Raw genomic sequence first — 15,680 nt, forward strand, 5'->3', positions numbered from 1 at the left:
AAATCAATATCTCATAAAGTTTCAATGGTGTGAATCAAAAACAACGAAAAAGTTTTGTACTGTTATACTACATAAACTATTCACTAAAATACTTATTTTTAATAATAACATTTATAACTAATAACTGTTAACAAGGATAAAAAAAATAAATATCTTTAATAATCGGCAAAATTTACCGATTAGGTATTAAAAAATTAATAATTCGATTTTTCATTAACTTATAGAATATACATTCAGAAATCGGCTTAAAACTTGATTCACAGTGTACTATTTCATTTATAAAAGAAAATCAAGGTGATCGGTTTAGTTGTTTCATAGAAGATACGTGACAGCCATTTACTTTTTAATATAATAATAATATATATAGATGAAGATGTTGACTTGAAATAAAAGCTCTTTTTACACCTATATTAATTTGGTCATGCCTATACCCTGCAGTAGTTACCAGTTATTTGTTGTTTCTGTGTGCAAAGTGCAGTAGGTAATAGGTATATTGCGCCTACTTACTTATATCATAATTTTTTATTCGTAAAATATAATTAAATAATTGCACACACCCATATCTCCGATGTCTATGGACGTTGAAAATAAAACCTTAATAGTATAATAATATTTTTTTTTTTTAACATTTATTTGAATATATACAATCTATAATAGTAGATACAATAATCACATGAGCGGAAAAGTACAAGTTGACTGTAAAATCATGAGGAGAGTAGCTACCCAGCGGCCAGCAGTAACACTCGACGTAATATTAAAATAATATTTCAATTTTAAATTAAATATTAACAATAAAATTACACAGATACTAGGGTAGGCACAAAAAGGTATCTAATTGTATAAATTAAATTTATTCTATGGTATATAGGTTCGCTTTTTATATAATCATTATTTATGTTTTAAAGTATTTTTACTAGAATATTTAAGGTTGTTTTAATTAAAATAATAATATTTCTTATTTATATTTACTAACATCTTAATATTTCTAAGAATAATTTTAGACATCACACATTTGCCAAATTTGTATACATATTAAATGTATTAAGTTACAATTATTCGGACAATAGATAATAGGTATACGTTTGTTACAATACAAAATATATTAAACTCAAGAAAATACAAAAATCACTTGAAGTGAATGTAAAATTTGCCTAAGGCTGCAGACACATTAAACAATTATCAACTTCTTTACATCGAACCAGGAATTTCAATTTAAGCTATTTTATGAGTGGTTAAATAGGTATGTAGATCATAACTGATTAATGACCAAAAAGAATTTTGATTAAATACATTTGATAATTAGGGCTAAATATTTTTCATCGAAGGTTAATGGCTATATCATTATTGTACCTAACAATCGTTAATCGACATGTATGACTCAGTCAAGAGCAATGTGGACTGTGGTCTGTGTCAATGTAATGGTTTTAAATAAACAAATGGTATAATACCAGATTATCGTTTTCATAAACTTTAAAAGAAAATGTGTAAAAATAACTCAAAAAAAGTAAATGCTATAAAAAAATTTTTAATTTGTCTCTAAAAATAGCTAAACATTCAAGAATAATATGTAGTACAAAACTTCATATTTGGCTTTGTCGTAATATAGAACAAATTTATTCTTAGTTGACATTTTTTATAATTGTCTAAACAAATATGTAATTGGTAGAAGTTCTCCGTCCTAATTGTTATTATTTTAATGAAATATTTTCACTAATATGTTAATATTTTAAAGCTTGTGTTTTACACTATTCATATATAATGGTATATAAGCATAATAATATGTAAAACCAGACTTAAACAACTTGCTGTTAGAAACAACAAACTATTCGCTACTCTTAAACAATTTAACTTTAATTTAAATTAACGGTCAAACGGAAAAAAATTGCTATTAAGTTATTAAATTCTACTTAGGCTATAGACCAAACAAACTTAACCTGTTATATAAACTAACATTTTTATCAATGGTCATATCTTTTATAAACAAGAAAATAAAAAACAATCATTGTTTAAAGTTCAACAAGTTTTTCGCCATGCTCACGTTGATATATTAAGAATTTGTCTCGCAAACTTGAAATTTTATCGATAGAATGACTTTTGTCCATTTTAATCCATTATTTATTAAATAAAGCAAAAAGAAAAATACCAATGGTCAATGATTATTATATTGATAAAAGTTCCGGTTCACAATTCGTACCTATAAGTGGGAGCAGCATATCAAAGTATAAGCTCGTAGAATTTTTTACTACCTATCTTATAAGAATAAAATCAATAATACAATCATTTAAAAAAAATGTAGGTATGATTTATTTGATAAATTTGATTAAATTATTCGTGGTTTACCATTTGGTTATAAGACTGATGGTTTTGATACATTAATTAATTATTTTGATTTAATATATTGGTAATGACTTATAAAGTAGCTCAAATAATTGATTAATTACAAACGAATTTTCAATTATCCACACATATTTTAACTTAGTAAGAATTATAATTATAATAATATAAAATATATATAAATGTGTATAATGTATAATTATAGTTATGGCAGGTCAAAATTACAGTCGTATAATTGCTCAAAAACCAATCCATCAATAGTAAAGTTAATTATTGATTACAAGACTTTCATAAAATGTTCTTCATATCCTTTTTTAAGCTGTTCCATGAAAATAAATAACAAGACAGTACCTGGAGCAACTCGTAAATAATAAAAAGGCCAGTCTTACCATAAAGCTGTCACTCCCTCGGTCTTTAGCAAAGTCGATGTCACTTCTACTAGGCCTGAATATTCTGCTTTTCCGTCTACTATTTTCTGTTGTTGTATTCTACGAATGTGATTTTATGTCATTTTTGTAAATAACATACATATATTATGTGTATAGAAACATAAAGTTATAATAAAAAGTTTACCTAGTCTTTAACACGTCCATTGGATTCGAACAGATGGAATACACAATTCCAGAAATCATGCTTGATACGGTGTGAAGCTTTAAACCATTCTCCATTTTATCTAAAACCGTTTTTGAAATATAAGTACATTTAATATTTTTGTACTACCAGTTTCATACGACCCAAATCAACCTATGTGTGAAATATTCGCTGTATAGTCTATATAATATAATTTTTGGGTTTTTGGCCTAATATTAAATACATAATATAATAAGCCATAATAAACGGATGAATTTGTACCAGGTGTTACTAGTCAATAGACGGGTGCAAAAGAATTGGCTTAAGACCGAAGTGCTGATTAACCACTAATGCAGTTTCAATTAAATTATTGAAACAAGTGTTTTAAAACTTTAGAAAATATTTTATTAAATATGCACAAATAGTATATCCATGGAGGTGCAGGGACACTATAATATGGATGATATGTTACGTATATAAATTGTATTCGTTTCAGAGTTTCGTAGATACAATAAACATTTAATTCGATTAGTTTTTTTTCTTTTTAAAATGCATCCGTTATTTTATGACGTACCCTTATTATTAGTGTAAACCACCATAGGTAATAACTAATAAATATGACCAATGATCTTACAATTTTCCATCATGTATACTTTGGCCGCGTCATATGACATCAATTGCGTTACGTTAGCTGTCATCACCCTTAACACAGTTGCCGCCATACCTCTCCAAAGCCCTGTTATGCCCTCATCCTTTCGGATTTTCCACAATGCATCGAACACATGTTTGTAGTTTCGTCGGCTTTCTGCTGGCAGCCGTCCGTCGGCCGTCATGCGGACTACAGCAATCTGTGATAATTTTAAACAGTTTTCAAACGATTAACGACAAAATTATATACTACATAACAGCGTTCAATATTATTGGTGGTTATAGACTTATATATCATCAAATAATAATATTCACATTGAATAATCAATAATTACATCGGTCGGCGTGGAAATGAACGCAGCAAATGCTCCGGTAGACATGCTGGCTATCACATTATTTATCACGTTGCTTTGCCCTCGTTAGTAACACATATATTAATAAAATACTTGTCATAGTATTATGTATTAGTATCACTTGATTTCCAATCTTACCGATATATTAATTATCATACTACCATATTGATGTGCTCGTTAGATTATGTAGGTACTTATGAATACATATTTTTTTTTATTATATAATATGTAGAACGATTGATATTTAAGATTTAGCTAGTGTACGCATATCATAATAATATAATATAATTCATTCATATTTACTGCTATTACGTTAAAAATAAATTAAAAATAACTCTATTTAAAACAAATAATTTAGCATGCAAATTTAATGACGCCGTCGTTTCTATAATACCTAAATATATACAATTCTATCATTATGTTCAAATGTCACGTACACACGTTCACACAAGATTCATGTGACTTTTAAACTGGTTTTTTGCTTATACTTAACCGGATCATTTATATAATATATCTAAATGTTATAATATATTATATCATGCGTGTCGTCAGTCGTGTGTAGATACGTTTAATTTTTGGATACCTGATTCCATTTAAATTTTAAACGAAACAGCATTTTTAAACTAGGTATTCAATTTTTCGTATAGGACGCATTCAAAATGTACACTTACATATAATATATATTAATATCTGTCAATATAATCTCACTTTTTCATTTCATCCATAAGCGTGGTATAGCTGCCTACCCGAGTTGACATAAAAATTAGTTGTCTAATAAAGTTTGCTGAGATGCCCTTATAAAATCCTGATAGTTTTTCTTTTTTTGCCATGTTAATGATTGCATGAAACGAGTTCTTGTGATCCGATGTTGTACCCTTTTCGCCACTTAATTGCATACGATATTTAAGCACTTCTAATGGATGGACGAATACCGAAGCTCCCATCCTGATGCAAACCACGATTACATAATTATTTGCAATTACTTATAGGTACATAAATTAGTTAAATTAAAGTATTTGTATTTAATTATTACCCAGACAATCCAGCTATTGTAAAGTTTGCAAAAAATGGTAGAACATTTTTTTGCTTTTCTTTTGACAATTTAATTGAGTATTTAATAACTCTATTCGTTCACGATATAACTGCAATAACTAATTTTCACTAAATATACGCGTGCACGGTTGAGTACGAAAAATGGTATAATTTTTATGCTTAACAACAGATAAACAGTAAAACACTTTGTTCGTATAATATTAATATTATTAAAGATAGTTATTATTCCAAATACTTAAAAAAATGTTTGCGAATAAATAAAATAACTATAATCACTTTGTGAACTATATACCTAACTAGGTAATAGGTATCCATTATATCTACATAATGGTCATCGTTAAAATTGAATACGGTTGTCTGTTTCCAATTATGTGGATATTAATGGATTTAGGTAAGTACTTCAATTTGTATCCAAGTATATTTGAATTTAATTTAAAAATAAAATATAATACAATCAAATACCAATCATCATAAATAATACTTATAATAATATTTATTATTTTGACTCCTTACGAAAAGTACGAATTAATTATATCACGCCGTGGTTTAAGCATAAAATAATAACCTTCAAAATCTATAGGTACAGGGTTTAAATTTGTGTACAATAGTTTAATCTTTGATACACTTATTTCTTTATTTGCAAGTGAATACAATAGTATGTATGTTATGTTTTTATATGTTGATAGTAAATAGGTATTAACTATTAACTGTTAATGTACATTGTACCTATACACAATAAACACGCAGATGGGCGTTAACAGAAATTGTTCAAACTAATAGCAAACAACTGAAATATTTTTTAAATTCACTTAGCCTGTTTAAAGGGCAATTTATTATTTACTAAGTGAATGGTGATTCACCAAGTATGCTCACCTTCATTTTTTTAAGTAAAAATCCTTCTTTTACTGTAAATAATTATTTTTTTAAAGTTTTAATATACCGATTTCATTAAGTTGTTTTTCAATTATTAAAATGTTTATACTAAGGATAATATTCCTTAAAAATAGTTTTACAAAAACATAAAATATATATAACGGAATCTTGTACTTATATTATGCTTTGACCATTTTTATAAATAAATATGGATAAATATAAATTATCAAAATTACTGCCATAGCCTCCATATCGTCAAAAGTCATAACCTAATATCATGGATCTCTTATATATTTAGAACACAAAGTGAAATAATTCAAAAACTACTCGTTTGAATTTTGATTTTGATATGTCAATATTTTCTAAAAAACTATCTACAAAATAATTTATTATATAAAAGGGGACTGTCATTTGAAAAACAGAAGTTTGCATCTCTACCGAACACTTAATAAGTAGTACAAAAGATCTCAAGAATTTAAAAATATGGCTTATTTAAATAAAATTTATTTATAAATTCCAAAAACTCAGATTTTTAATAACTGGATTATTGAAGAAAAATATGATGTAAGCATGTTTATGAAATCACTCTGTATACATGACTACATGAGTCATCAAAATCACTGTCTAAAAAACACTATCACTACTCACCGTCTATAATCTTACCTAATTTTAACATATTTTTATAATATATGAAAATTATTCATATTCTATACATTTAATATGTATTTATACACAATTCATATTCGTTGTATTATATTAATATTATGGCCATGGGCTTAAATTTTAATGCATAAATACATATTTTTATTATGATTTGAAAAATAAATTTCGAAAAGCAATAATTTTGTTTCAAATGTTTTGTAATAAAATGAGCCATACTTAATTTTACATATTTCGTTATAAATACATGTTTCACAATAATTTCATTTTTCCCACATATTTAGGCAATATTGTTAATATATATGTGGTATGTATTTGTCAACTTATTATTAGATAATATTTTATCGGCTGAAATACTAGAAATCTTATAGAAATATATAATGTCTTATGTCTTTTTATTCATCATTTTTTTTTTTTTATTAATATCCGAAAAGCCAATAACATGTGACTATATCGCGTCACTCTATGATTAAGTCTGTATATTTTGTTGCTTACGCCGCATTGTCTAAAACAATACTTCATACATTTATTTTTTATAATTTTCTTTACTCTTAAGTTTTAAATTGAGAGTTAAATTATTTGAAGTGTCAAAATAGACGTATTAGTTCAAGAACTAGAATTTTGATGGCTAAAGTTACAAATGTATCAAACAAAAAAAAACTGTTCTAACTAAAAAAAAAATGTTTATACAGGCTACTACAATTTTTCTTTAAACACAATGAATATGAAATACTCTCCAATAATATTGATCGAAAAGAAAAAATTGTTCAGTCAATATAACTTATAAGTCAGTCTGAATCACTAAATCAAGCTGAATCGTATTTATATTTAATTAATAATTTTAAAATGCAAGCACAGCATAATAAATGATTGACTACAATCAAAACAGTTTATTAAAACACTAAAATGTATCGTAATTAAAATAGTACAATATATTAAAAAAAAAAAAATAGATAAGTATGAGTAAACTAGTGCCAGTTCTGTTGTACATAAGGTGTCGAGTGGGTTACTGTAATGAATGTGTTAAATGTGAATTCTGTGATTATCATATTATATGAAATAATTTTGAGTAAAGACAGTCTTTCAGTCTATATTACTAGATATATATTTTCATGATATGTTTTTTAATATAGTTATTAAAATAATTTATTTTACTGTTAGTATAATAGTAGTGAAACCAGTGTGAATATAGGTTCATAGAATAAATAAATAAATACTCAAAAATGGTTAAATATTTTGAAAATTGTACCGTTTATAAAAAATAAAAGTATAAATATTTGGTAAAAATTGTAAAAGTTTTTACGATTATTCGTTTTTAAATTACAATAAAACAATAAAAGTCATTTGAGGAGAAAAAAAGATATGTTATACCTAATACTGTAAAAATTTGTTCTTCAGATGATTATAAATATGTATTATGAGTTCTCGATAAACTTTATTTTATTTTTTTAAAGGAATAAAAATGAATGCATCTAGTTTTAAATTTTAAAATCTAAGTGTAAAAAAACAATTTATGAGTTTTTAATTACAAAATAATTTGTAAATTTTCAAGATTTTGACGAATATTTTCAACATTTAAACTTATAACGTATATATAAAAAAATGACCTTAAATTTATGATATCTTTTTATTAGTAAGTGAAAAACTTATAAGAAATCCAATGTTAAATTTTCAAGCATTTTTATTTTTATAGGAAAAAAAATAAAAAATTTCAAATGCCTATAATAATAATTAATAAAGAGTTAAAATATTGTAACAAATATATTCAAATTTGAACTCTATATCGATGGCCATAGTCCGGCCTTTGGTCTGAAATACAGAACAGTAAAAACTTTAAATTTAAAAAAAAACTCCAAGAGGGAAAATTGCCCATATACTTGTCATCTCTTTACTTTGCGAACATTCTTGAATATGTTAAAAAATAATTGATAAATAAATATGATATTTTTAATTAAATCTGAATTTTTTATAGTATAGTATAGAAATGGTTTTTTAATAGAATTCTGTTAATACTGCCTAAGCTTAGTTATTTACTTATTTACCTTGGGCAACCAAACTTAATTTTAAACATTAACTATACTAGAAAAAAATGTATTATGTTAAATTTGTAATGAATGATGACTAATGAGTCAGGAAGTTGGGCTTGCACGTAATTTTACAGTTTGCGTATTAATTAAAATCACTAAAAAATTATATTATACTCGGACTTTAAAATGTGAATATGTCCGTCCCGTTTAATAAAGATAATTATGCAATGACAATGTAATGGTGTAATAGTAACTAATTAGTAATATGACGTGTCACTTGGAAAACAAACACGTTTTTTCGATCATTGCTATTTATTATATTGTATACTAGTATAATACCATAAATACTCAACTACATACCTATTACTTATAAATATGCAAAAAAAATTATTTTACCGATACCTACTGGCTATAGTAATAAAAATTATTGTGCATGTATTATTTTTACTATGGTAAATAGCCGATGATTAATGGCTAAAATTTTAGAAAAATATAAATAATAATGATGTAAAGTAAACTAATATTATTTTAAGAGCCATATAGGATATTTTTTAGTGCATTTGTATGATAAATAAAATACATATTGTTAATAATCTTCAGTGCTCATAACTCATAATATCTTGTACTAAAAAAAAAAAAAAAACGCTTGAATGTGTATGCAATTACTTCCAAATAATGTCTAAATATATGCAGTAAAAATGTAAAATAAATTTAAATATGCAATAATAGTCTTAAATTAAAAGAAAATATAAGTAAGATACTTAATAATTTAATATTAATATTTTATCAAGAAAACTTAATATTGCCATAATATTTTTAAATTAAACTTGTAAATTTCATAATTTGGAAATACCTAGCGTTTAAAACGATTTAATACGATTTTTGTACTAATGTATAAATAAATGGAGAATGAAGATCTGTTAATAATTAGCCTTTCAAATCAATCAGATTTCGTTATTTATAAATAAATAATTTAAACTTGTATGATATGACATTATAACAACAATGCTGTTTGTAAAACTATACAAATGATTGATGAAACCAAGGTCCTAATAGATAATTTAATATTATACTTATTCTTAAACGGAAACCTAAATAGAATATTTTTAAATATTGAATAAGTACATAGCAAGGAATATAACTTGTAATATTTTTTAATTATTTTATTTCTAAATATTAATAAATTTAATATTACTAAAGTATTTTAAATACTTGTCAGTTGTCAGTATAAACATTGTTTACTTTGTACTGGTGTGAAACAGGAACACTTGAACCTTGGACAAGATAAAATGTGTTGTTGATTAAATAATAAATCAACTACTGTATTAGTTTATATTATTGGTATTAATCATAATCGTCAATATACGTCAGATGATTCATAATAAAAATAAATAAAAAATTACTATATAGGTACCAAATACTTTATCTACTTAATTAAAATAAAAATTTAAAAATGTTAGTTGAAGAGATGCTTATCTAATACCTATGTAATACTACTAATATTCATAATATCCACTTAAAATAAAGTATGTATGATTATAATTTATAATACTTTCTTTATTGTCATCTTTATTGTATAATCCACTTCACCAAGTAGTCCTTATTTTCATAATTTATTGAATGTTTAGTTAAACTATATAATAACTATAATTAATATAGCCATATAGGTATATATGTTACGGTAAATGATGTTAAATGGAAATTAACGTTATTCACCGGTTATTAACGTTATTTACCAAATATACAGGTAATTATCGTTATAAACTGGATAATCACGTTAATGACCAAATACACAGGTAATTGATGTTATAAATCAGATAAGCGCATGAATCTCAAATACTACAATTTGAAAAATTATGTAAGTACCCAGATATTTTTAAAAATAGAATAAATGCATTATTATTTTTTATTTATTTTTACAAGTTTTACTCCCATGACATTTAATATAACATAATTTTTCAGCCCCAAGGTAAGCACAATGCTTATTATTATTACAACTAGTCTTGCAATGACAACGCTGGTACCTTCGAGGGCTCGCAACCGAATTATTACTAGCTACTTCCCTCAGTGTCAACTGTCTACCATCTGCTAATTTTATCACATTGTCCATGTCTAATAGATTTTATTTGCAAACAGCTATTTTTGGCATGTGAAATAATATTTTTAGAAAACTATATTCCGTATTTATAAAATAATAAAACAAATTTTAATTTTAATAGTATATTTTTTCATTAAGAATTAACTTACAGAGTTTGTATAAATCATGTTCAACTTGAGTGACAACTGATAGTATATTTTGCATAGAACCACGAGCTCTATCAACGTTTGGTATAAATACACATACAGTTAAGCCTATTTCAAGCTGAGGAAATTTTTCTTTAGAAAATTTCATCATTTCCTCTCCTTGTTTTTCTAAATTTTTTTTTGAATTTTTACATGCAATACAAATATTTTCTTGACAATCATCAAAAAAATATTTAAAATAATTTTCAAATATTTATATTTTAGTTTTATTTTTGTTATATTTAAAATTCGGAAATTTATCGTTAAATAATTAAAAAATATTTAAGTACCAAGTTCCGAATTTTTTTCTGCGATTTCTATGATTTAATTTCCGATTTTGTCTTCTTTGATGATTGGTTCTTTGGTTATTTTTTTTAAATCTTCCGCAATAACCTCTTTTATTTTATAATCAGATCAAAATTTCCCAAATCATACGGTTATTAACGTTATTCACTCTAGAAAATAACGATAATTCCCACATTCGTAGGTAAATAACGTTAATAACCGGCAAATAACGTTAATTTCTGATATAACATCATTTACCGTAACATATATATATATATTATATATGCAATTAAATTAAGATGTAAAAAAACATAGAAACTCTTTTCTAATTAAACATTGTTTTCAATAAAGTAATATATTGTGGATATCGAATTAAAAAAAAAAAAAATAATAATGGTTTTAAAATCAATAACATCTAATGAGATTAATTAGAATAGACGAGAAATTAAACATATTCTAATCTAAATCGTCAATAAAGTTATTTTTAGTCTAATTAATTAAGATAATATTTAAATTAAATAAGGTATGTTATAAGTTATATAAGTAATAACAAATGAAATCATTGAAAGATAGTGTGTTTTGAATCTTGATTGCTTCTCATTCATTAAAACGTATTTTTACAGTCAGTTCATTCACATATTAATGATTACAAATTAAAACGAAATAGTATAATATGTCCGTTCTTAAATGAAATATTTTAGGTTTTGTAACATAAAATAATTAAAAGAGTTTGTATAAAAACTAGTAAACTCAATATTCAAAACTTTCCAGAAAAAAAAATTTTAATTTTTGAGATATCTTATATTGTTACCACAATTTTGTACTCTTTAATATTATTTTCTGGTGAAAAACAAGATAGATTCAAGTACATTATATTTTTATGCGGGTTTGGGGTCTGTCTTATTCTTCCAAAAGAATATTCGTAATTTATTTTCATGTAATATTGTTAAGGCCTATTTTTATTTAAATGGAGTAACTTGTTTTTCAGGGGTCCCTGTAAAATATATAATATTATGATTTATGATACATTTTTTCCTTATTCAACTAGTAAATTTTGTAATTGTTAATATGTATTTAGATTTACAAATAATATTAGAACCATAATTTGAGATAGTATAGCGCAGGTAGAATAATTTTCATCAGTTGGTATTTATTAATTTTAAGTCATCAATTTCATAAACAGCAATTCATCATAAATATTACTTAATGTCCGCTCTAACATAATGTTTATGTTCTTATTGGGATATTTAAGCTAAATGATAAAGAAACATCCAGTAATTTGTTTTGTACACTTATATTTTACTTAGATATTTAATTAAATACTGCATTTGCGTATGTTAAGCATACTTTGCTTTATTTATCGGTTCTATAAGTAATAACGGTATAGTGGTTATGATCTTATGAACTGTAATAAATATTTACATTATTCTGAATTAATTAAATATATATTATATAGTATACACTATGCATGTCTTAAAGTCATATGTATTAATCAAATACAGTGCAGAAACCTCGGTATCTGGAAGTCGCAAGGGGCTAAAAAAATTTCGACATATCGAAACTCCAAGTTACCGAGGAAATTTAAAACATAAATAAAATTTGAAATAAAAATATTTAATAATTGAGAAAAATGTGTATTTATATAATATTGTGTACATATTATTAATATTCATTATTTGGGTAAGTGTACATTATTTTCTATGAAAATAGAAAATCTGTCATTTTTGTTTGTTTTTGTTTATTATTAGAAGTATTTTCAATAAAACTACCTAAAATATTAAGTGCGTAAAATGTTGTCAGAAACTCCTGACTGTTGTTGAACGTAGGATCTTTGAAGTTTATAAATATGAATAATTTTCAACTTGGGCACCACATATGATAGGTTCAATAATCTATATGCTTCATCAGCATTTGTTTCTGGCTCATTAAGAACATTAAATGTTTTAAAAATTTCTGCATTGGTTAAACTTTCTGGTATACTCAAAGTAGAATCAATATCCAAAAAAGTCCTTGTAACTTTATCGCTGTTATCGATCTCTAGCTGAATTATAATTAAATATCAACGTTATACAATGTATAACAAACGTATTACAATGTTGTGTGTATAAGCTCTGTCATTATTATCTTATATTTTATAATCTGGGCATTTTATACTTTATCTAATCTATCATATTATATTTGAGTTAGTGAGTCGTAATAGGAGGTGGGTACCGGATAATGACTTCGACTTATAGAAAAATTCGACTTATGGAAATTCGATGTACCGAAATAACTTGAGTCCAATACTATATGATCGAGACCGAAAAAAAAAAAATTCATCATACAGAAACTTTGAGATAGCGAGATTTCACTTAGTAACATTAATTATTTTTAATCGAAATGGTGATACCAGCTAATCCAACAATTAAAAGAACCTAGGTGCCTATATGATAAAAATATTAAATATATGTATTTATATTTATATCATTTTAAATATTATTTAAGCTCCAAAATATAGTTAAACTCTAAATTTTTGCGTGCTGTATAAACACAGTTTTTTATATTCAAATATTTAATTTATTTCATTAACAACAGTTACTTTTTTTATCGGTTCTAAATGGAGACGGTATACTAACTAATTATATAAATTTTTGAAGATGATAAAGTACCTATTTTTAAAGTAAGCGAAATTTTTTGAAATTCAATAGCAATACTGTATATACCTATATATTAGTTATAATATAAACTAAAATATTTAACTATAATTGATGACTTTATAACTGTTGATTGTTATGTAAAAATTTAGTGTCAAGTTCCTCTTGGCTCTTAGAATATAGAAAAAATTTCGAAACAATTTCGATTCACTTAGATTACATCTTAAACAAATGTTTTCTAAAAAAATATAAGTACTTCATAAAATCACAACATTAACAACGTATATTTAACAAAATTTATTAGGTAAGTATGATTCTTTTGCTGTTTAATTAAAGAAATAATAACTATTTAAGACATGTAGTTATAATATATATCATTAATTTTAAACATTGTAGTTTTAATCTGATTTTTATTAATTAATTCCAATCATTTATTAATAATACATCAATGGCCAGTTACAATAAAAAAAAAATAATAATCTCTATTAATCTTGAATTACTCAGAATAATCTTCAAACCCATTTTAACTATCTATTTGAAAAATGTATGCGCAAAATACCTATCAAATACAAAAAAGTACATTACATACCTATACTAAAATCCATTTGATTTTTAAGAAACCAAATAATGCTTTATTTATAAGATCATCAGAGTATTATAGAAATTATCTGATCAAAAATCTAACTTATATTACAATACTTAGTAGGTACTTGCAGGCAGTAAACCAAGTCCAAGTAATTGAAGCGTAAGTCATGATGTGATATTTTATAAAATTAAAAATATTTTAGACATATCTATATTTAAAGATTAAAAGTCGTCAATGATCAATGAGTAAATTTATATTTTGTAAAATATTTGAGTTAATGTATTTAAATACTTTTATAGTGCCTATTTAAAATACTGTCTTGGATGTATTATTTGTATTTGAAAATGAAATACTTTTCCAAATTCAAAAGAATTATTTATCACACATTAGATTGTTTTTTTAGTAATCATTAAACTATTTTTTATTTATAATAATAATTAAAATTATATTATTTATTATCAATAGAATATTTTATAATTTTATATAATATTTCATTATAAACCGTTTATTGTTTAATTAATATTTAAGTATTTCGGAATTAAATTATCACACATTTTTATTTATTTCGATTTTTCAATAAAAAATGAAAAGTATTAAAAAAAGTATTTATATTTTGTACTAAGAATTTCTACTTGTTTTTTTAATTACTATCTGAATGGATATGTATTAGCATCAGTATTTAAAAAAAATTAAAAAATGTATTTTACAAGGCCTTGCTTTTGCTTTTATCTACATCATTTATGCGTGATAAGTTCTATCATACACAGATTGTAATATTATATTAGGTATTCAATATAATATAATATTTAATAATGTATACTTTATATAATATTTTAAAACATTTCAATGAAATTATTGAGATATATCTATACACGCTCATTAAAATATGTGAAGAGTAGATCATAGCTACATATCATTATAAAAATAGTTCATAATATAGGGCAACAATGATTCACTCTTCATAAAACTGTATCCCATTCAAAAGAGGTACCTACAGTATATACACTTATAGATAATAAGTAATAAATAATAACTAATATATACCTATATTTATACAATATGTTAATATTTACGTCTTGTACATATTAGGTGTATTACGAAATACTTTACAGCAGTATATTTTACTATTATGCGCTGTTGGTATAGGCGCCAAGCACAAAACTTATTACATTAATCTTATTATAATACAAAATAAGCATATTTATATTGTTGGTAAAATGTAGGTAAATGATTAATAGTAATGCTAGAACACAGGCTGGCCTTCGAATATTTTTTTAAATTTTTACGTATATACCACCCACGTTTTGAGTACCTACCATGGCTTAATCTAAATAACTTTGTTGACTGCTGTCTGTTATTTGTTAATAGTATAAAA

At 24.5% G+C, this 15,680-nt stretch overlaps 1 protein-coding gene across 1 annotated transcript; it reads right to left on the reverse strand.

The window, feature by feature from the left end:
- Positions 1-2,719: 2,719 nt before the first annotated feature.
- On the reverse strand, positions 2,720-4,849 carry LOC112591381 (mitochondrial 2-oxoglutarate/malate carrier protein-like). Its single transcript, XM_025335190.1, has 5 exons — positions 4,615-4,849; positions 3,888-3,973; positions 3,539-3,752; positions 2,908-3,007; positions 2,720-2,822 (listed from the first exon to the last, which is right to left on the reverse strand). The coding sequence occupies exons 1-5, from the start codon at positions 4,847-4,849 to the stop codon at positions 2,720-2,722; spliced, it is 738 nt and encodes a 245-aa protein (XP_025190975.1).
- Positions 4,850-15,680: the final 10,831 nt, after the last annotated feature.

This window comes from Melanaphis sacchari, unplaced genomic scaffold, assembly GCF_002803265.2.
Source record: "Melanaphis sacchari strain LSU unplaced genomic scaffold, SCAv2.0 Contig132_pilon_pilon, whole genome shotgun sequence".
Taxonomy (NCBI): Eukaryota; Metazoa; Arthropoda; class Insecta; order Hemiptera; family Aphididae; genus Melanaphis; species Melanaphis sacchari.